Raw genomic sequence first — 22,157 nt, forward strand, 5'->3', positions numbered from 1 at the left:
GAAATGTGGAAGATATGCAAAACCCAATTCTTTGTTTAGCTCCCTGAGATCTGTTATCGCACGTTGGTAGTCTTTCCAAGCGGGTTGCGCGTCTTTGCTCGTGATATCCAGCTCCGCATCAATCCGCTTCTTCGTTTTACGATACCCACGACCTTCAACAACCGCGTTCCGTATCGCTTCAAGCAGTCGACGGGCGAGTACGAGGCACAGAACGTTCTTCTTTCCGTCAAAAGTCCGAGCCAAAACGGAGACTCCAGACGTGAAAATGTGAGTATTTGGCGCGGTTTGACAGACGTGCCATTCATCGTATCCTGGACCGAGATCTGCGCAATCCTTGCAGGACGATAAGCCGCAATAAGCGGCGTGGTCATTGCCTGGATAGCAACGCTGGCAGCCCTCCAATTCGCACTGGCAAAAAAGATTACCATCTCCATCTCTAAGAACAGACCATAACCCACTCGCTCCCTCACTGCTGTCATCTGACGGCTCCGATCGGATACCTTTATCGAACAAGACAAGCGCGTTTTGTTGCGGCAAGTCTTCGTTCTCGCCTGCTAGCAGAGGATGTGGGTCATCATCTACTATATGAGGTTTGCCTGACTTTTGCAAAGGCTCCGCGCGGTGTGAAGGTGGATCCGTTTCGTCCCGAAAATCGTGCTTGTCGTCTCGGTCAAGTCGAGCTTGCTTCTCGTCGCCTTGCATTCGCTTGGTAAGATGGCTGCTCCTCTTTTGTGCAGGTCCCCGTCTCTTCAAAAAGTAGGTGATGCTCTTCCGTATGATGGGACGAGACATTCTGGGCGTGTGGTCTACCATGGGTGCAGACTACTAAACAACTTTCGACCGTTTGTTAATGAAACCCAAGGCAAGAGGTGAGCAGGCTGTGGAAGTGACTGGATCAAAGCCACAAGGGCGTTTGATAGACAAAGCCTTTCATGTTTGACGCCTCAAAGACACGATAATCCAGGTTCTCGACATTGTGTCATGATCGATTAGTCAGTCGGGACATGTCTCTCCATCATAATCTAAACAAATTTATGCATATTCCAGTAGGTGACGAGAACGGGATTGTATTGAAGCGTTGGACGAGCGCAACATAGCAGAGCAAGGGGAGGGTTGAGCTTTCACTCCCTACCTATGCCAAGATAAGGACCACGTCCGAGCACGCACGTTCAATTCTACACGGATCGCCAGCCTAATGAAAGTAAGAAACCATGGCCTGTTCACTCGCCATACGACCTGTGACGGATCTTCGCCGGGCATTTACACCCTTGCATGGTTCTCAACCAAGACCCAGCAACCGCCACGCCAGCCCGCCCCCTCCAAGCTGATCACCTAATCTGGAACCTCGGGTTGGGGAGAATTCCATAAACCAAACATGGCGAGGAGAGATGATCAACGAAGTATGATAGGTTCTACACTGCTTAATAGCTGCATTTCTGACGACAAACAGGGCCAGGTCAACGTGACAACCGAAGATATCGTACCAATGATGACCGTCGGCGGCGGCAGGACTTGGGTCAGGGTCGCGGTCATATTAGAGGAGATCCTGACCTCTGGACCCCCACGTATGATCGACGGCACAATCGACAGCGATCCCCTTCCCCGAACCGTAGGCAACGTGACCATACTCGGTCTGTATCTCCGGTACCACGCGGTCGGAGTTTTAGGCGCGAACAAGATCAGCGGCGCCCGAGTCCGGAGTATCGAGGTCGTCGAGACCCTACCCCGATCGCAAATCAGAGGAGACAGACTGATCAGCGGAACTCTCCGGATGCCGCGCAGTTTGATCTCTCCGTCGAGCTCGATACTGCATACACACGTGGTACCCATCGATACGAGCGGGATTCACGCGAGCGCGCATCAACTTACCCGCTGAATGGTGCTTCTTCACGGGTCCAAGATGCGGCATCTGAGACACCCCCAGCAGGTGTTAATGAGTTCAACAATCGCGTGGTGAACACGGATGAGAACCACACACTCCAACTAGCTCACGACCGTGCTAGATATCATCCACCGCCGTCTTTGCGCAACAATGACCCACCGAATTTCGACGACATCGAGGAAGTAATCGCTGCCAGCAAATTCGTTCTTTTCAAAAAGCCTGACTGTAATAAACCAGTAGTAGGTTTCAACGTCGTTTACGAGGGCGAAGACGAAAAGACAGATCTCATTGACTCCAACTCTGTACAAGTCGGTGACATCTGGGAAATTCATGAGATGGGCCCAACCGGCAACCGAGACGCGTTCTTAGGCGACGGCAAGACCACGCCTTCATCGGGAGGTCTCCACAGCTCAAAGACCACCAGGGTCGTGGTTACTGGCGGGACTGGCGAGAGGCGGACTGGATTCAGAATCACCAGCTGTAACAACACGCTCCAAGAAAAGATTAAGAAATCGGGCGAGGTGTCGAGATATTTCTTGATCCATGTGGAAGGTCGACCACCGCCTTCAAACACAGCCGGACTTCCGACTCTTCGCGTTTCTTCCAGCGCATACTGGATGGCATTTTCTGCAATGGATACCGAGAATATCGTCACCTTCCGGCCGGATAATGTCATGCGCTCCATAGGAAGGGCTCACATCGCTGATGTGCAGAGGGCTGTGCAGCAGAGGAGTCAGCAAGACATTATAGGAGTGTCAACTTTGGCTCAAACATTCCAAGCGACGAATCCGTACGGGCGGTTTCCTCCCTCTAGCTCATTGTCAAATTCGGCAGTCGCCAATCCTACACCACCGGGTGTGCAGCCAGCACAGCCCCAGACGGCTCACCCGAACTTCAATCCGCCCACTGGCCCGCGCGCAGAGTTTAGACGGTCTGATCGGTTACGGACTCAACCCCCGCCAGATTATCGTGATACAGGACGTCGGCAGGGTGCGACGGGGCCAGCATCACAGCCCGCTCCACAGACCATCACGCATCCACCTCCAGCTCGTCCGACTCTTCCATCCGGGGACCAAGCAGTCCAGGATCTTCGAGGCGCTACGAATGGCCGTAGCCCTGCGCAGCGGTCCACGGAAACCGGTCAGCCTCGTACAAACGGCACAGACACCAAGCGCAAGAGAGACGATTCGGAAGACGGGCCTCGCAAGAATCGCCGGCGCGGCTCCATTTAATGTTTCGTCCACACGGTCATCTGCATCTTTTCCACGCCTCCTGCCTATACCCTGGGGTAGTATCGATTGAGGTACCTTCGCACCGGGTTAGCGTTTTAACGCGCGCTTTGGCGTTCTCCGGTCATGTCTCCATTCTTTCCTTGGTTCATGTTGTTTCAGATTCGATTGCCTCATTCTACCCCCTTCCTGTCACCATTCATCGATAGATAATGGTTCTTTTAAGAGCATTTGTTCACTATGTTCCCATCGATGAAATAATGTCGCATCTTGTCGAAGATGTCTTAGTTGATAATTCTCTCAATCCAATTTTGAGTTCTCACTTTGCGCCCCTCATTGCTCATCAAAGCATAGAGACAAAGAATTAAACAAAGCTGTGTCCAATTCTGTTCAGCTTCCAGATCGTACCCTTGCACAAGATTCCGTCGACCTCTCCGCCGCGTGTATCCAGCCCTCCATCATCTTCCCATCATCGTCGCCCTGGAGTCTCCACAACGCCCCCTCTCCGATAGCAACAATGAACTCATTCATCTCACACAACCATTGCGGGCTCTCCTTCAGCCAAGTGATTATCCAGCTCGCCAAAAGTGCGAGTACATTGTATCCCAGTGACGCAAGTCCTGATATGACCCACTCATACCGCTGCAACACGAAAGCGCGTAGCTCGTAAAACGCGGCCGTGGTGAAGGAGGCGACCTCCGGGAAGTGCGCACAGACAAGGGTGCATATGATGTCGAGAGTGATGCGCGAGAAAATGTGTGCGTTGACGAGCAGGTTGACGAAGAGCTTGAATGTAGGCTCGTGGAGTAGGATGGCGATGAGGAGTGCGAAGAGGATGATCTTACGGAACGTAAAGGCCATACTCGCGAGTCCAGCGTTGACGCAGCTATCGGTAAAACGACGGCTTGTCGAGACTGCGGGTGTTGATGATGCCGCTTGGAGGAGACGCTAGTCCTGATCTGGTTACGCGCCTTGGCAGGTAGGCTGAAGGGAAGGTAGAAGAGTCAACACTTGGAGGTTCCACGAGCTGCAGATCGCTAAGAGAACGACTACAAATGCTCAGCACGGACCTGGAATCCAGCTGTACCCGTCAGAGTTTCCGTCGATCTAGCGTGAATGTGACGGTCATGTGACAGGTTGTACTTTCACCGCATCGCACACAAATCGTCAGTTCGAAGATGGATAAGATCGCATACGCTTTGAACGCGAAGCAACGACAAGGTAAAGTTCTGAGTGCTCAGATATCCTTTTGTTACAGTTCTTCCACCCACACTTCACCCGTAGAGGCAGCTACCGCTTGGTTTCCCCGTCCGTCGTCTGCGCAGTGCAAGACAACTAAGAGCCACTACCACGCGTCAATAACGGCTCGTTTTAGAGCTCATGATCAATTGCAACTGGTACGTACGGAGTATTCGGGTTCGGCGCGCCTTTGACAAGCTTGAAGCCACCCGGTTGCAGGTATTGGAAGACCTGTTTCGGATCGTACTTCTTGGATATCTTCATCAGCCGTTGCTTGTTCTTCGCTCCGTAGCTGCCGATGGGGTCTTGGTATTCGGATGCGTAGTTCAGATACACAAAGTCGTTGTCCAGGTTCCTCCGCTTCGCTTCCGCTTTCACAAGCTTGATGATATTGGCAATCACACTGTGAAACTTGGGCTCGTCTTCCTTGTTGTTCCAGGCAGCGTTAAAGTTGAGCACGAAGTATGGGCCATTTGCTGGATCGATGCCTAGAGCATTTCCACCGTTCTTTTGCATGGCCTTGGTCGCGCTTTCGGTGATGGGCTGGATAGCCATGATGAGCAGGATCTTCTCAACGTCGGCGACGGTGGATTCTTGCTTATAGAACGTATCGACTATGAACTCGAGCAGTGATCTGTCCATCTTCAGACTAATGCCCCACCAGGTCTGGAAAGCACCAGGAGCAGGAGCACCCTGATTGAGGAGATCGGCCATGCCGGACATCGGGCGAAGGCCAGTCGTGTCATCGATGGCAGTGATATTACCCCAACTCGAGAAGACAGGCGCGTTCGCAATAGGCTTGGCGTAGTGGAGGTTGGCGAAAGCGACCTTGCCGATCCCGGGCGCGCTGGCGAATGTCTGGACACATCAGCTTTCCGCACATGAGGAGTGAATTCAGCGTACCTACCACTATCTGGGCGGCATCTTCATCCTTGACAGACTCAGAGACTGTGAACTGGTGAATCGCATCAAGCACCGCAGGGTATGCATCTTCGAGATACACCCGTTGGCCTCCCCACATCTGGCCAAGAGGAAAGGCATCAAGCTTGAAGTTTGTAACAATTCCGAAGTTGTTGCCGCCTCCTCTCAATGCCCAGTATAGGTCGGGATAAGCGGTTGCACTGACGTTGATCGCGATACCAGAAGCCGTGACTAATTCGAAACTCGCCACGTTGTCACAAGCCCAACCGCGCTTGCTCGCGAAGTGAGAAATGCCGCCTCCGAGAATGAGGCCAGGCACGCCAACGGGAGCCATCTAGTTCTGCGATCAGTAACGAAACCATGAAGTTGGCGCAGATGCGTAGACTTACACGTCCTCCTGCGACACTCAGACCGTCTTTCTCGACAGCATTGTAGACGTCTATCCATCGGAGTCCAGGACCAATGTCGACCGTCTGCTTGTCGGAGGCAACGACAGCCTGCTTGAAGGTTTCAAGCGACACAGTGATTCCATCTTCGATGCTAGATGCACCAGCCCACGCAGCATGGCCACCGCCTTTTACGGCGAAGGGGCATTGGTACAATCTAGCCGCAAGCACCAATGTTGAGACCTCGATTGTCTTCGTGGGTTTAAACACACAAGAAGGTCGTACTAAACCTTGTTGAGCAGACCAGTATCCTCCGGTGAAGTTACTGTATGTGGTTGCTCCTTCAGCCAAGACCTTGTCGGTGCCGAAGAGTATCGTCAACGCGGTACACTAGGGTCTGTCAGCTTGCGCAATCCTAACTTCGTGATATTGTGACAAAACTTACAGCATGTGAGCATTGCGCATTTGAGACACGGGCATTGAGTGCATTCGCAGGTTCTGGCAGAGCCGAGACATCGATGCCGAGGTTTTCGAGAGCCGCAGTGATGTTGAAGTCTTGCGGCTCAAAAGCAGCGCCGCTGGCTTGTGCTCCCACACCGGCTGCAAGAGCTGCAATGGAAACAAGACATGTGACCTTCATCGCTGCTGATAGCTGCAATCAATTCTGCGAGCAGTTCACTTGGCAGCGCGTTCGTGAGCAATAACCTGCGCGTTTGGGTCCCAAGGGCGCGTCGAAGTCTGGGGGGCCCGGGGCTCTCTCACTTGGGGGCTCTTTTAACAGCATACCAGTGCGCCGCATCCTTCTGCACCTCGCTTGGCTGTAAGCATCTAATTTGAGGTACGTCTGCAATGATTGGCGCAATGCTAAGCCTCCTGCAAGAAGACGGTTGGATCCTGCGGGATTGTGGCGATGTCGTGAGCGAAGCCTTGCCGTGTCCTGCACGGAATGGGCACCTGGCATGGGCTATCACCTATACCTAATCCAGCCTAGTGTGGTCCAGGGGAAGTCGCGTCTCGCAATCCGTCGCCGCTATGGAGTTTACATCGACCAGCAGCCTATAGCACTTTCAAGGCCACAACAACATTCATTCCGAAAAGGAGATGAATCAAAGTCGAACAGCGATGCGCTCTGGTAGCAGAAGGATGCTCGGAACGGGGATGACTGTGCCGGCCGAGCGGCAGAGGCGGGACGACCCTGGAAATGAGAACCTTACTCTCGGTAACATCGCCCCTACCAGAATGTGAACGATACTGCAGGTACTTCCAGGCCCCGCTGGACGACATCCTCAAGTGGCTCGATACGAGACTTTCAAAGCGGTGCGCTATCGAATGTTACCGACGAGGCGACCATGAGCTCTACAGCTTTTGTTAGACTGGTCGCACGATGGCAGTGCGCGTTAGGTTGCGCAACTGGGTTGTGCAATACCGGTCTTCGTGAGATATGCAGTAATACAGACCCACGTCGTAAAGTACCTTGTACGGCAGATCAGTCCTATCAAGGTAGACAGGCGCTTACGGGAATACTCATCTTGTGGCTCCGCTTCGCAAGCGGTCAGATATCAAATACTTGATCTGATGTATCCATATGTTCCTGCTGGTGCTATTGATGTAGACTTCTCGCTACTTCATCGATCGCTTCACACCTGGGCACCCAAATACCTGACGACATACATTACTGGAACGCTTCACCGCGTCGGATGTTCGACAACACACTTCCGATATACCCAGACCCGATACCATGACGTCCCAACAGCTTGCAGATGTCACATGGGACAAGAATGCACCCCCAGCGACCATGAGCAGACGCGAACTGGAAGGCATCAACACCGCTATGCTGACTCTAACGTCTTTGGTCTTCGTCGCGCGTATTGCCATTCGATTATCCAAGCGAAGAGCATTCGAGCTGCAAGACTTCTTTTGCTGTCTATCTTATCTGTTCTATGTCGCAATGCTCGTCATGTTCTTCAAGGAGAACGACCCGCTTTATCGAGCCGAGCGTGTTCAGAGAGGCGAGGCGCCGTTGTATCCAGGGCTCCGTGCGTACAACCATCTTTCCATACTCAGACAAAGCGGCATGCTGACAGTCTCCAGTTCACGATGCAGGAATGGTCTATCGATGGCTGACGGCTGGTCAATTGTTGTACTATTCGTCTCTGACAGCAGTAAAGCTATCCCTATTAGCCCTATACCGACTTCTGTTGAACAAAGCCTCGCCAAAGTATAACATCATGTGGTGGACGATCTTGGCCTTTTGTGTTTTGGTAAGTACGAAGCATGACCATCGTTTAGCGCTCATTACTAACACTCAAACAGTCGTATGTGGGAAGTGCTATGACAACCATCTTCGTCTGCGACGACCAAAAAGCGAAGTACAACTACGGTATGTGCGCAGAACCGAATGAGCAGAAAAGAGCACAGTTTAGCCTATGGTTTGCGTACGCAGTAGATGTAGCTGGTGATCTCGCAGGTTCGTATGCCAGTCCCATCGATTACAGGACCTCACTGACAAGTGCAGTAATGTTCCTTCCGTTTCGCATGACCTGGAACCTTCGGCTACCCAGGGCTCAAAAGCTCGGCATCTTCGTCCTCTTCGGAAGTGGTTGGATATGTATTGTATGTACCACCCGCTACTACCCGCATTCTTCAATGACCATACTAACATGATGTCTTACTTTCAGGTCTTTGCGACCCTCCGTGTCGTTCAAGTCAGCGTCAAAGATGGTCTGCCAAAGATACCGGACCCAAAGTGGTTGCAAATGTGGACCGTCATCGAGACTTCGATGGCAGTCATTATTGGCTGCGCTCCAGCCTTCAATGCTCTTCGTCGTCGCTCTGAACACCACAACGTTGAGATAACGTCAGTTCGTCTTGATATGGAGACTGCAGGTGGCGGACAGACATTGCGGGCGGAACCTTACATGCGAGTGCTGCGAACGAACGAGCAAGGGAGTGAAGAAGCACTGCATCCACGCAGCACGCCTGGACTGGCGTTTTAGGTTGGAAACTTTTCCCCGATCATCACTGTCAGCATGTCACATAAGGGGCTACTATCAAGAACGTGTGTTTTACAAGTGGTCTTCGTCGTGTCCATCGGGCTATGAGCCAAAAATTACGCATACAACTCCAGCCTTGAATGCAGAAAGTTCGCGTTTCGCGTGTTTGTTTTCTGGAAGTGAAAGCGAAACTATTTCTAATGCTGCGATGACGTCAGTCGAAGGCGCGCAGTCACCATAGACACCCTTCGCGATTTGTGATCTCTCAGTCAGAGACAATTGTTCCAGACTGCTTGAGTCTCTTGGTCTTGTCTTATCCTACGTTCACATTTTCCGAAACAGGACTACAATAGCCAGTGTTGGTGGTTGCGCGGCGTCATCAACAAGTGTAAACAACAACGCGTACACTGCGCGCCCTCACACTCTTTCACCCACGCGTTTTTCTTGAAAACTCTTTCAGTCACCACTCACCATCGCGCAATCTTGCAAGCTTGGCTCTACGTTGCATCTTGTCTCTCATTCTGACTTCCCTGGCTCTTCTTCACAACCATCCAAACCACACAACACAACACCGGTTCGACCATTTGAGAGTAACCTACGCGAGATAAACGACTGAGAATTCTCCATCGCGTCACTATCTCGCTAAGTTACGTTCTGGTGCCAAAGTAGACGGCAAAGTGTCCAATTCTTCCACTAAACGTACCGCTTCCGTCCGTCAGCTCCCACAACGAACAAGATGCCTACCTTGCGCAAAGGGATCAGCGGCGCTTCCGGAATCCACGTCTCGATTCATGACCCAAGCCAGAAAATGAAGCTCGAGCCCCAGTCACACCCTTCCGTCATCTCCATCACCACACAGAAGCGTAAACGCTGCGCGGAGGAGCAGACCAACCCAGCCCTCACAGTACCAGCCAAGAAGCTCAAAACATCAACAACATGCGCCCCGGCCATCACCACAAAGGCTGCTATTACCACCAGCAGCAAGACACCCGGCTCAAAGTCCACGCTCGTCCCCCGCGGCCCGCGCAAAAAAGCCACCCTCGGCGTCAAAGACGAATCCCTCCTCCTTATGATCTGCGACAGCAACACCACCCCGCGCAAAATAACCGAACTCCACTTCCGCAAGATCCCGCACTCTCTCATCGACTGGCACAACCCCCACCACATCTCCCAGATAAACGCGTGGCGCAACCAAATCTACGGGCGCGCGGGCCTAAAAGCCCGCTCCGTCAGTCTCTGGTACGAAGCTGAGGAGCTGTGGTTCGAGCTCTACTTCCAGCTCTCCATTGTGGAAGCAAGGAAGCGCGGGATCATGCTGCCGGGGAGCAGGCAGGTGAGGGACGTGTTTAATAAGACGTTTGTGGGGAGGGTGATTAAAGGGAGGGGTGGAGAGGATTTGCCGCCGAGGGTAGAGAGGGAGGGGAATGCGTTTGCGTCGAAGTTTAATCGTATGTTTCCGGCATTGAGGGCGAGGTTGAATGGGTGTGTGGTTGGGAGGTCGGGGGATGTGTTTGTGCCGGTTATTACGTTTGGGATGGTGGAGAGATATAGGGTGCTGAAGGTGAATTTGGCAAGGATGGGGATCGAGGCTGAGTCTGAGTATGCGGATGGGTTGGAGGAGTGGCAGTGGTTTCTGTCGCATCTGCCAGATGTCGGGATGGAGGCTGTTGTCGAGGAGGAGGAGGTCAGGGAGATGGAGGCGAAAGAGCTCGATGCTGTTGCTGCTTTGGTCAGCCTTGCCAACTCGCCGGTTGACTCTAGGTGTGACTAGAGTGCGTGTTGCGTGCACTGTTTAAGTTGAACATCTTGACCGTTGCTAAGGTTATGTGTACTTCTGGCTCAACATCCTTTCGTAGAATGGAAGACAACCTCACAGTATGAATAAACAGACAAGGGACAAAGCGAGCTGAAGGGACGAGGCCATTGCTAGTGCCTAAATTTCGCCAGATTCTCGCCAACCCACACATGTTCACGTTGCCTATCCATTGCACCGCAGTGACTCCAGATGTAGCACCTCTAGTCATCAACAAGTTCCACGATGTCGCCGAACTCTTGGAACAGCCACGGCTCTAGGTCCTTGAAAGCTTCCGGTATCGGCTTCTCCTCGACCCGTGAGACAACGGCCGGCTCATCGCCGAACATGTTCAAGATGTCTGCTACCTCTTCGTCGACACACGCGTCTTGTTGGTCGCCGGCTGTATGCAGCTCGCGTGGCGTAGCCGTCCGTTGTTGTATATCTGGCGACGTGAATACCTTTGCGGGTATGGCGTTTGCAATCTCGAGTTCGGCACTTTCTTCGCTGTCAAAGAAAGGCGACCGAGAGGACTTGATTTGTGCTTTGCGAGGATAATCGGGGTGACTGAACTCCGGCTTTTGCGGAACGTGATCTTCGGAATTGATCAAACTAGAGTTCATCTGCTTGTTACTTTCTCCGTAACCCATATAGTCATCGTCGATGACGTTTTCGAAGGGCTGCATGATATTAGCGTCGCTTTCACGAATCTCTTGGAGATTTTGAGAATCTGCAAGCCCAATGAAAGCCTCTCGAAGGACGGAGTCATCGTCTTCAAAGGCGTCAGATTCGTGAGAGGCTACAGGAGCTGCAAGCTCGTAGTCCATGTAATCTTCCGGCTGTTGTGTGTCACCAAGTGGATTTTGTTGCGCAGACTGATGCTGAGGATGATCAAAGTCGGCTGATGGCTCGTCAAACTGAAATTCACCGTAATCGCTAGAAGCCGAATGTGGCTCAGCGGTGGGAGGGCCCATAAAGTCAAGGCTATGCTCGCCACCTTGGGAGTAGCAATAGGCTGGCTTCTTGTATATGACGGAATGGAGAGACGAAGGTAGCTCTTTACCCTGGGTAGTCTTGTGCAGCTGATGCAGGCCACGGTAGTCCCTAGGTCCGTTGGTGCCATAGTCGGCTTTCTGCTTCTTTTCTTGCTGCGTGAGATCGAGCTCGTCAATCGGCGCAGAGACCTTCCTCTTAGATGCTGTGAGCTGAAGCTTGGTTTGCTTCTCTTTGCCTTTTGGCGGCGGTGGTCTCTGTGTCAGCTCAGGCCGATCTTCGCACGCTGGAACGCGTTTGGCGACAGCTTTCTTCTTTGATGGTTTATCCATACCAGTCTTGCAACACTGGTGCTTGCATGCACTTCGATCTTTGCATGGATGATTGCAGGCCCACTTTCCATTAGCTAGCTGTACTGGCTCTGGATCGTCTTGTTCAGCAGTAGTATCAATCGGTCGTTTGCTCTTTCCGTCATCCTTCTTCTTGGTCACTTTGTTCTTCGCAGTATTCTTCCGTGTGATGGAATCGATAGGGTCGGCGTAGTTCTCGATGTGATCAAAGTCAAGATCACGGAAGGAAGCGTTGACAAGAGTATCATCATCCACATCACCATCTCCATAGTCATCGCTGGTGGTGGACACCTTTCGGATTGGTCTTGCAGTATCCGTGCGTCGCTTTGACATATTGGACTGATGTGATGTTGGCCGCTCTGTTTCCAAACGCTTTGGGGTTGGAAACATAAAGGCAGCGACCTGGGGCTTCACGGCGGCGGCACGCATACTGCCAGCTTGTAACAGTCAGCCTTAGCTCTCATAATCGAGCCACAATACATGCCTATGCCATCACACATGACGTAGCAGTTGATTGACTGGTCGGAGTTTGTCAAGAGCGCTGGGAATGTGAGGCTTTGGCCAGACCCAAGTTTTGGGCCACTGCGACAAAGATTAGTACAGCGCAGTACCGAGATCGTAATTACCCACCTGATGCGAGCAAAATGCACCTTGCGGCCATTGGAAGTGTCCACTAAAAGGCACACGTATATGAGTTTGTTGTTGAAGCGCTGGGGCGGCTGCTCGTTGATGAAGCCAATGTCTGCCTTAATCTGGATTTTGACTCCGTCATGGGTTTTGATTGCCTGAAAAGCCATTAGAACATGCACTTCAAGGAAAGATCGCAGACTCACGGTTGAAGGTTGAGCATTTAGTGAGACGCGAAGCTTCGGAAACGATCGGACTTTCTCGAGCACGTCGAGGCCAAAAGGGGGATTTCGACCCACGAGTGCTTCGATCCGGTAAGGCTCGCAACCTTCAAGATCCTCCATGGACTTCAGCCCGGCGTTGACGAGCTTCCTGACAGCGACGTTGCCGATGCTTCCAATTTGCTTCATTTGGAGAGGGCTATCGTCCCAGATTCTGGCGCCTAAGCTTCTCTCGAGCATAAGAGCACTGTGGATACTGATGGAGTCACCTAAGGCGATCTGGCAGTCGATGATGCATCGAATTAGACTGCCAATATTCTTGAAGATAATCTGTGTCTCTGTCGTATATTGAGAACGATGCTTGCCGGCCTCGCCTTCCCAGGAGATATCGGCAGACCCAAGAACGGATTGTACGATGAGAGATACCTTCTGCGATGGTAGATCAAGGTTGACAGGGATAGCCCAGCGGATCGAAGCGGACTTGTTGAGCAGCTTGTAGAACGCCTTTTCACCTTGACGAAAGCGTATTGTAGAGTACTCAACAGCTTGAGCGATGGCGGAGAGCTGTGTATGAATGTCAGCAAGGTCCTCCAAGTAGCGCCAAGGTTGTGTAACTTACAATCTCCGATGGAGTGGACCGCAGCCCGAGTTCCATGAAGACTTTCATAGTCTCGAAATGTACGTAGTACCGTGCCATGGCATGGCCAAACTCGGTACATCGGAAGTACTCTTGCCCTGACACAAGATTGGTCTCGCGCAACAGTGTGATGTCGCGGAAGCATATGTCGTCAACTTGCTCCTCGATGCTTTGACCACTTCGAGCGCCGTCCAATTTGTAGTAACTGGGATTCTGCTGAAGTCGGACGTAAAGGAATGTACCTCTTAGCCACTTCCTAGCTGACTCTAGGTCGCTAATAGTTCCAAGTCCAATCTCGGCGTTCATGTGATCTACCAGATTGAGATGGAGTTTGCTCTCTATAAGATCCTGGCCTGTGACCAACATTTCGTACCGTCGGACTTTCGCCTGCCTGGTCATAATCACTGCTACAGCTGAGTCATCGTACTGAGGTCGTCCCGCGCGACCCAGCATCTGCATCATCTCCAGGTCCGAGTACTCCTGCATTCCCTCCGCACCCCAGGCCATGGTATTCTTGATGATGACGAGATGGCAGGGTAGGTTGACTCCGACCGCGAGCGTGGATGTGCAGCAGATGACACTGATCTCGCCAGCGATAAAACCTTTTTCGATCTTGGTTCGATCATCGAGATCAAGTCCGGCGTGATGAAAGGCTACACCGGAAGACACGGTATCTCGAAGCTCCTTGTTCAGCAGCAGGGGTGGCTTAGACGGCGGCTTCCACATGCGATCTCGGTCTGATGCTGAGACCCACCAGTTTGCTATCAGCTTTGCCGTGCTGACTGTGGAGTTTCGGGTTGCGCAAAAGACCATGAGAGGCTTGCGCTGGGAGTGAGAAGCAATGGCCTCAGGGATCTTAGCATCGAGCACTTTTTCAAAGCCGAACTCGTTGCTAGAGTTGTACGCAAAGCCACGAACGTGCTTGCGCAGTTTGACTGGTCGGAACTCTTCACCAAACTTCTCATTGGCGGCTGGGATGTCTGGTTCCGACGAGTTCTTTCCTAACCATGCCGCAATGTCATGGAAGTTGGGCACTGTAGCTGATAATGCCACAAAGCGCACATCTGTGCCAATAGACTTCATCCGCGAAACGACCGTCTCAAGCGTAGCACCACGATCTTCCTTGAGTATATGCACCTCATCGATAAGAAAGACGCGGATGAGTCTCATCAGTTTCTCGTGGTCTTTCCACTTCCTGGTCATGCTGTCCCACTTCTCGGGTGTCGTTATGATGATGTTGGCGCTCTGTACGTTGCGTAGATCCCCAAGGTCGCTGTCGCCGGTCAGCTCGGCGCATTTGAGGCCTAACCTGTTGAACTTGGCTTCCCAGTCACGTTGGCGTTCTGCACACAAAGCCTTGGTCGGCGCTTGATAGACCACTTTGTACTGGCCGGTCGCGTTGGTGGTAACAGCTCGACAGATAGCGAGCTCGAGAATGACGGTCTTCCCACTGCCAGTAGGGGATGCAAGGACGAAGTTGTCGTCGGTCCTGAAAACTTGGTCGAAACACTTGGACTGTACGGCGTTGAAGGTCGGATAAGGAAATACCGTTCGAAGACGATCGGGCAGAGTAGTGACAGGGACCAGGCGGATACCTTGGCACATGGGCGCAGCGCTAGACACATCTTCTGGGTACGTCTGCGGCTCCGGGGGAGCTTGTCGATGATGCGGAGGATTGAGGTTGCCTCTGTGCTGTGCGGCGGATGTGCGTTGCTGGCTAGCATGTGGTCGAAAAATGGGCAGTGTAGCCTTTCCATGGGAGCGCTCATGTTGTTGTCGGTACTCTTCAGCAACAACATGGCTGTCGCCTTCGAACGGTGGGGCCTGTGAGCCGTGTTGAGGTCCGAAATCAGTGACTTGCTCGGCACGCCGCTGACTTGCCCTGAGTGCTGGACTAGAAGACGGGCCGAGCGGCATGTCGGAACTAGACTCTTGAAGCGGAGCGGCATTGTAGGCAAAGCGGCCTGGACGGTGATCAGCATGGCCACAACCACCAACGGCAGAGGTGCTTTCGACTCACTCATTTGACCTCGCATAGCCTGCTCAGGACGCAGATGGTACTCTGCTTCTTAGTCAGCAGATGCGTCTCTGCAGTCCAGGCTAAAGTACCTTCTTCATGGTACATGTCTTGATCACGAGCCTGGTAAGACGGCTGCGATTGGGTAGGCGCCGCATGACTGTAGTGCGTGGAAGGGCCTGGTGCAAGTGACAACCTCTTTGTGCCTTGTGCAGCTTGCCGCTGAAAGTCGGCATATGGTTGTCGAAGCACTCTGTCATCTGCAAGTGTGAGCGAAGAAGTTGTGGAAGCGAGGGGACCACATACCGAATGAATCGAGTTGCTGACCTCGGTCGTACATGCTATCGTCCTCAACCACGTCATACTGGGGGTCGTCATATTGAGTGGCGCGATAGCGATCCCGAGGTGCGACTGATCTTCCAGGCTGCTTGAACTGAGGCCGAAGCATGTCGTACTGCGACGTGCGGCGGGGAGCGCCGAACTGCTCGTAGCCATCATGCGGATAGTGGTCGTCGTCCATGACTGCTATACGCAGCTTGATCAGAGGCTCTTTGACGGTGGAGACGTGGCGGGATAAGTTCAGAATCTAGAGTGGGGCGTTAAGTGAGAGTTGAGATGAGAGGGAAGTGACGATGGAGGAAGTCGCGGCCTGACGTGCCACATCCGGATTTGGCGGAGTCACTCAACGGCAATCCTCGATCAAGGAAAGTAGTAAGCGCTTAGATCTCTGTGAGTTATGCATGCAGATCATCGGCGTCTCGATCAATGGTCCCTAAATTACTAAAGCTCAAGCATCTCGCTTATGGGAATGCCGTTCTATAGAGGGCGACTCCGGTGCTGCTTTTGGAGCAGCCTCATACACTGATGACCTCCGCGGCTTGTTGGTATCGATGGTGCGATCCACCGTAGTCTTCTCGAAGTCGGCAATCCTGACTGGCAGCGATTGCGAGCCCCGCTCAGGCTTGGTGTAAAGATAGGTCGCGAACAGTACGACGCATGTGCCTAGGAAGAACTGCCGATGGTCAGCATCATGAGCCTCACTATGGCACTAGAGACTTACTGATCGCGTGACCCTGAAGTCAAAGAAGTATACGCTTGCAATGCAACTAACCAAGATGGAGATCGATGTCGCAAAGTTCTTGGCGATATTATCGGCATAGTTGATGACGAGCGCAACCACAATGCCACCAGCTGCTTGAAGACCAATAGCCGTCCACACCACCCAGTTGTAGCCGACGAAGAATCCAGTCTTCGCTATGATCTCCCCATCCTTCCATATCACGCCCAGGAACAACGACGGAAAGAGCGACCAGAAACAGAGCTGGCAGTTGCGGACCCAGAGCGGCGTCTGCTTGGCGCTTGTTGAGTCCTTCAAGATCTTCTCAAAGGTAACTCCAGCTAGGCCTGAAAGCGCGCAGGAGATCAGGACAGCCATGAGCCCAACCCGGTAATTCATGTGGGGTATCTGGGCTGCACGATCCTCGTGTATGCCCTCGTATGACCCAGACCGTCTCCCTAGCCGCCCTGCGACATTCTCACCAAGGTCGTGTAGCTGCTCCAGCGTCTTGGTCCATGGCTTTGCACCAGATGCTTGTGGTGGTGACGGCGCAGTCGCTTGCGGTACTTGTATAATAGAGACGCCGATGATGAGAAGCAAAAGCGATAGCCATTTGCGCGCCGAGAGTGTTCTGCCCAGCATCAACACACTGAAGATAGCCGTCGTCAGGATCTTGAGCTGGTATGTGACCTGAAACGTCGCGGCGTCCAAGTTACTGACAGCGATGTATTGGAGAGAGTTCTGTATCGTGTATAGCACGGCGGGTATCGCAAGCTTCCAGCTTTCGTTCGTAAAGATCGCGGTCATCAGGGTACGGAAGAGTGTGGGGATCGTCGTGTTCGAAGGAAGGTTGCCCGACATTTCGTGTAATGCCTAGGACGATCGTGAGCCTGAAAGCCGTTCATCCCTCTCAACCCGAGTTCCGTACCATAGTCAAGCTTATAGCGAGCTTGATGACCTCGTTCAAGAAGACGCTTGTGCTTGCGTGGTATCGTTGCTCTCCAGTCAGAGGCATTATCCTGGAGTAATGCATAACCTGGGGTCGCGTCAGCCACTTTCACTCCCCGCTTGCTTCTCCACGGTATTCGCATGTTCTGTGTGCTCTTCGATCGCGTTGGGGTAATGCTTCGCGGTGGATGGCAATCGTACCAGGATGAGGGCAGAGTTTTGAAATATAAGCTGTGTAGGGATTAGCTTCTGCGTAAACAATGAGTGCGACGAAGATTGGCTTACTGTCACGAGAGAAACATGCTTCATGGGCACCCCGCCCAGAGTTCCTGAAGCCGACCTGACAACCATGGTGGGCTTCGCTCTCTTAGATGTGCTGGAATGATGGGGGTTCGCTAGATGCGCATGGTGAATATTATATCCGGTAGCGATAGGGTGTACGTAGAATTACAGTGAATGTAAGGTCAAACCGGTGCAGGGCAAACGAGACATGTAGACTGGGTCCATCTTGAGTGCTGTCAGCTGGAGATGGGGCGCGGCTTCCGCTGCTCGAGCATCCGGCGCGATGAGCAGGGATACTTAGCGCCGACGATCGCGCTTGGCATTCAGGCCAATTTCCGATGACGCGCATCTCGACGCGTCACGGACATTCTCACCCTCACGACCACCACGACACTCAATTACTTGCCATATATGTGAGACGTTCAGCACAGGTATCTTGAAAGCGCTGCCAAAAAGAATGGCGGTTTCAGCAGTGCACTACGCGTTTCCGGGTATTCTGAGTATTGACCGTGGTGTAGGATTTGCTCACGCATCGCCGTTAGCTTTGCCATTCCGAGTACGCTGGGTACTTAGTGATCTGATATAAAAGGCTGCAACTTGCCATGAAGGGCTATGATTGCTGTATCGCGGTATAGCACTTTGGACTGAGGCTGCCTCTGGGATGGTCGAATTTTGTCGAACCGAGGCCTGGCAAGGCTTCTGTCTATGTGCCCGGGCGCCTTGTTCACAATCAACATCTCGTCCTCGTGCATATGGTCTCATGAATGACTACAGATATCGCGTTTTCGTCTCGAGCGGGCGTAGATATACGACTGCGACCGTCATTGGACCCATGGATTTCCGGTGAGAGCTACAGCGCCACCTCATGGCGTTTTCACAAGCATAGCGCCAATCACACACAACACCAACGTTCCACGCATGAGCTCTCCCTATCATTCGCTCACAGCACAGAGTGCTGACATGGAACACAGCGGTCGCCGGTGCTTATCGATGCAGCCACTGGCATACTTCTGCTGGACTTAAGTTGGAGCGCGAAGCATGTTCCGTGATTTCATCCGATCTCACTCATCATCAACCGCTCCAAGATAACGTCAAACCCACAGTGCCCACAGCATCTGATCCGTTTCGTCTCTCACAACTACCGCCGCCTCCGCTACATGAACATACTCAAGCTCGTTAAGACCACTAAATTGTCAGATCGTACATTCCATCAACTGAACTCCTGCGTCGTCGTTCGAACTCCCGGCTACAGGTCCGACAATCTCGCATCCTCCGTCTGGTTTACGTTCATCTGAAGCCTCGGCCCTTTCGCTTCTGCATTATCATGCTTCCATACCGATATTCAGCTCTTCCGCTTCCCGAAGCAGGCAAATACACAAGGCTTCTGAGACTGAGTCCTGGCGACTATTCAGATGACCTTCACGTGGAGCTGGAGCAAGTGCTTTTGGATGACACATCCAAGTACGAAGCTTTATCCTACGTCTGGGGCTCGACAGCCGATCCGGTTCCCGTTCTTGTCGGTTCTTCCCGAAAACGCACCATCTCGGTGACGCAAAACTTGGCGACAGCATTACAGCATCTCAGAGACGCGAACGAAATTCGAATATTGTGGGCAGATGCAGTGTGCATCAATCAGAACGATATGAAGGAACGAAGCCGCCAGGTCACTTTGATGAGCGATATCTACCGAGGAGCATGTCAAGTTGTTGTCTGGCTTGGGCCCGAAGAAGATGACTCCTTCCATGCCTTCAACGCGATGCACTTGATCGGTTCGATCATCGATGTGGATTGGATCAATCTTTCATTCAAACCTAAGGTGGCGGTCAACGATCCATCTTCTGGTGTGCTAGAAGGACCGCGGAAATACCGGCTTCGAGACAAGGAAGCCCATGCTGTCAATTGTCTCTTGCGTCGACAGTGGTTTGAACGTCTCTGGACTCGGCAGGAGATCGGGCTGGCCACTCAAGCAATCATTTGTTGTGGTAGACTCTCCATGCCTTGGCATCTATTTAAGGATGCTATCTTCTTCATCTACAGTGAAGGTAGCAGCCTGATGAATGGAGCACTTGGAAATCAGCTGGAAAGTTTCATCTTCCATTTAACACGGGTGCACAAAATCTGCCAAAAACGGGTATATTTTTTCCAACGTTTGCGAGGAGACCTTGCCCATGTTGCGTGCGCAGACCTTCGAGACAAGATATATGGCGTGTTAAGCCTGCTTCATCCAAGCCAACAGAACATAGGCATTGTTCCGGATTATAATCGGGATGTAGCTCTTGTCTACCGAGACACTACTACACGATTCATAAATCACGCGAGAAATCTATCCATACTCATCCAGTGTGAGCTACAAGACACTCCTCCCCATATGCCAACATGGGTCCCAGACTGGTCAACTGACCTAAAAGCGGAACTAATTAACGGATCGAGCGATGCAAGCGCTAATACCGAGTCGATTGCAACTAGCAAAGCAGAAGGGATGTTGAGTGTCGCTGGTGCGGCTGCCGCGATGATAGAAGATGTACAACCTCTGCATCTCCGCGAAAGTGAAGACGATTTTCAAACCACGCTAATGGCTCTTTGGAAGATGGTCATATCCAATCTGGCAATTTCAAATGACATCGAAATCCCTCAGTTGTCTGCGGTGTGTGAAATTGTTTGTTGCGGCATGTTCCGCCATTCCACTATCCCGGTCCGAAAAAACTATCCAGAATTTGAGCTCGTCGTGCAGATGCTCAAGTCTATATTGACAACCAACTCCCCATTACTCGAAGATCTGGACTTCATTTCTCATTGGAACAGATACGAAGGCTTCGTCAGACATATGTGTCACAACCGGTCCTTCTTTGTCACGACAGAAGGCTCAGTTGGCCTCGCTCCACTATCCGCCAGACCGGGTGATATAGTTTGTGTCCTTTTGGGCTGCCGTTCTCCCATCCTACTTCGTCAGACCGGACCTGAATCCTATCAAGTTGTTGGCCAGTCATACATGTCGGGAATGAACGCCGGAGAGGCACTGTTGGGACCTCTACCCAAGCACCTATGGCCAATCCATTACTATGACGAGGACGCAAAGGGATACAAATTTGCCTTTTGGAATGAGCGCACAGAAAATGTACAGTTCCAAGATCCCAGACTGGATAAATTGCTCCTCAACCCCGGCTTTCAAGTCCATGATCGTGGTCACAACAACTTTCCAACAATCGAGACAAGTGTGGAGGCACCCAGAAACGCCGGTATCGCGGCTCAATACTTTGATCTTGTCTAGTCAATTGCGATCTTCTTAAACTGTACGTAGAACACGTCACTGAGACTGCGATGACGCAGAGCGAGCAGCGAGCCTCTCACAATCTCCGTAATACAAACTCATCACCTCCACACAAAACTACTCTTGAATGAGGGACATCGCAATCATCAGAGACGAGTCAAACACTCCTCTCTGACTCGTTCAGATGGATAGAGTCTTATGCGTAATGTTGCGGTACATCAGTCAAGTTTTGTGTAGCTTTTCAACCTTCTTCAGCGCTGTAGTTTCGTCCTTGCAATTGATGTCAGCAAGTAGTTGTGTGGCAATACACCCAGCTTCTGCACGTGTACTCGCTCGCATATGCGATATCAAGACATGTTACTTTGGTTTGTTCGCATTTACCGTATAGGTGGGGCTTCCTGTCATGTTGATCCCAAATCGTCAGTTTACTGATGACATTGACCACGGCTGTCGCTCTTGAGTGCTTTTTGGAATCATGTATCCTCGAAAATCATGAATAACGTTCTGTTTCTATCGTACTATCTAGGAGAACAACGTATCCAATAATCGCATGCACATCTCCCACCCCAATCCTCGCCCTCTCCTCCCCACTCGTAAATCTGTCCAACTCAAGCTCCTCTCGTCCCTTCTCTTCAAACCCCAACCTCCCATACAACCCCCTCGCCTTATTCTCCTCCCCGGTCTCCAGATACACAATCACACCCCTCTCATCAGCCAATTCCAGTATATGACCGATTAGTTGCGCAGCTAACCCCCGTCCCCGATGCCCCGGATGCGTCGCCAAATTTTCGAGAAGGAAATGAGGAGCACCTTGTAATATGCGCTCGCGTAAAACCCTGAGACGCGTCGTGAATTCCAGGATGAGAGCTGTGTTGCAAGATGCGGGGAGGGAGTTCAAGTATATCTCTTCATCAAACGCTTCTCTCTCTTCTCGTTCTTGCCCCGTTTCCGTTTCTTCTCTTGACTCCTCACCGTCTCCCACGGATATAGAAGGAGGTACACTCCACTGCGCGACACTGACGACATCCTCACTTTCCTCTTCACGCGCAACCATAAACAGCATACGTTTCTCTGCTATCTGCTGCGCGATGCGAGGCGTCATTGCCTTAGCCAGGTCACGTGGTTCCACGTTGCCGAATTGGAGGCGCGAAAAGGGGGATTGCCATGATAGTGCGAAGAGGGAGGATATCGCCGAAGCGTCTGAGGGGAGCGCGTTTGAGATTGCGTAGGGAGGAGGCATTGGGAGAGGGTGTTGCTGGGTGTGGATACTGATGTTGAGATGAGGGTTTGCGGGTGAGGTAATGGATGGATAGAT

The 22,157-nt window shown here is 52.1% G+C and overlaps 7 protein-coding genes across 7 annotated transcripts; 3 read left to right on the forward strand and 4 right to left on the reverse strand.

Moving 5' to 3' along the window:
* Positions 1–1,388: 1,388 nt before the first annotated feature.
* On the forward strand, positions 1,389–3,114 carry J4E78_006572 (uncharacterized protein; the record flags this gene model as incomplete). The annotated part of the gene is made up of 3 exons (XM_049367182.1): positions 1,389–1,400; positions 1,451–1,781; positions 1,928–3,114. The coding sequence occupies 3 exons, from the start codon at positions 1,389–1,391 to the stop codon at positions 3,112–3,114; spliced, it is 1,530 nt and encodes a 509-aa protein (XP_049220929.1).
* A 1,368-nt stretch (positions 3,115–4,482) lies between these two features.
* On the reverse strand, positions 4,483–6,297 carry J4E78_006573 (uncharacterized protein; the record flags this gene model as incomplete). The annotated part of the gene is made up of 4 exons (XM_049367183.1): positions 4,483–5,208; positions 5,258–5,605; positions 5,661–6,047; positions 6,103–6,297. The coding sequence occupies 4 exons, from the start codon at positions 6,295–6,297 to the stop codon at positions 4,483–4,485; spliced, it is 1,656 nt and encodes a 551-aa protein (XP_049220930.1).
* Positions 6,298–7,395: 1,098 nt separating this feature from the next.
* On the forward strand, positions 7,396–8,653 carry J4E78_006574 (uncharacterized protein; the record flags this gene model as incomplete). The annotated part of the gene is made up of 6 exons (XM_049367184.1): positions 7,396–7,400; positions 7,461–7,693; positions 7,839–7,918; positions 7,971–8,124; positions 8,173–8,270; positions 8,336–8,653. The coding sequence occupies 6 exons, from the start codon at positions 7,396–7,398 to the stop codon at positions 8,651–8,653; spliced, it is 888 nt and encodes a 295-aa protein (XP_049220931.1).
* Positions 8,654–9,458: 805 nt separating this feature from the next.
* Positions 9,459–10,421, forward strand: J4E78_006575 (uncharacterized protein; the record flags this gene model as incomplete). Its single annotated transcript, XM_049367185.1, has 1 exon — positions 9,459–10,421. The coding sequence occupies one exon, from the start codon at positions 9,459–9,461 to the stop codon at positions 10,419–10,421; it is 963 nt and encodes a 320-aa protein (XP_049220932.1).
* Positions 10,422–10,666: 245 nt separating this feature from the next.
* J4E78_006576 (uncharacterized protein) lies at positions 10,667–12,118 on the reverse strand (the record flags this gene model as incomplete). The annotated part of the gene is made up of 1 exon (XM_049367186.1): positions 10,667–12,118. The coding sequence occupies one exon, from the start codon at positions 12,116–12,118 to the stop codon at positions 10,667–10,669; it is 1,452 nt and encodes a 483-aa protein (XP_049220933.1).
* A 77-nt stretch (positions 12,119–12,195) lies between these two features.
* On the reverse strand, positions 12,196–15,950 carry J4E78_006577 (uncharacterized protein; the record flags this gene model as incomplete). The annotated part of the gene is made up of 5 exons (XM_049367187.1): positions 12,196–12,367; positions 12,416–13,197; positions 13,253–15,234; positions 15,594–15,873; positions 15,942–15,950. 5 exons carry the CDS (start codon positions 15,948–15,950, stop codon positions 12,196–12,198), a joined length of 3,225 nt encoding a protein of 1,074 aa, XP_049220934.1.
* A 124-nt stretch (positions 15,951–16,074) lies between these two features.
* On the reverse strand, positions 16,075–17,643 carry J4E78_006578 (uncharacterized protein; the record flags this gene model as incomplete). The annotated part of the gene is made up of 4 exons (XM_049367188.1): positions 16,075–16,299; positions 16,348–17,217; positions 17,273–17,380; positions 17,638–17,643. 4 exons carry the CDS (start codon positions 17,641–17,643, stop codon positions 16,075–16,077), a joined length of 1,209 nt encoding a protein of 402 aa, XP_049220935.1.
* Positions 17,644–22,157: the final 4,514 nt, after the last annotated feature.

Source organism: Alternaria triticimaculans (assembly GCF_023758025.1).
Source record: "Alternaria triticimaculans strain BMP 0046 chromosome Unknown scaffold_9, whole genome shotgun sequence".
In the NCBI taxonomy this organism is placed as follows: domain Eukaryota; kingdom Fungi; phylum Ascomycota; class Dothideomycetes; order Pleosporales; family Pleosporaceae; genus Alternaria; species Alternaria triticimaculans.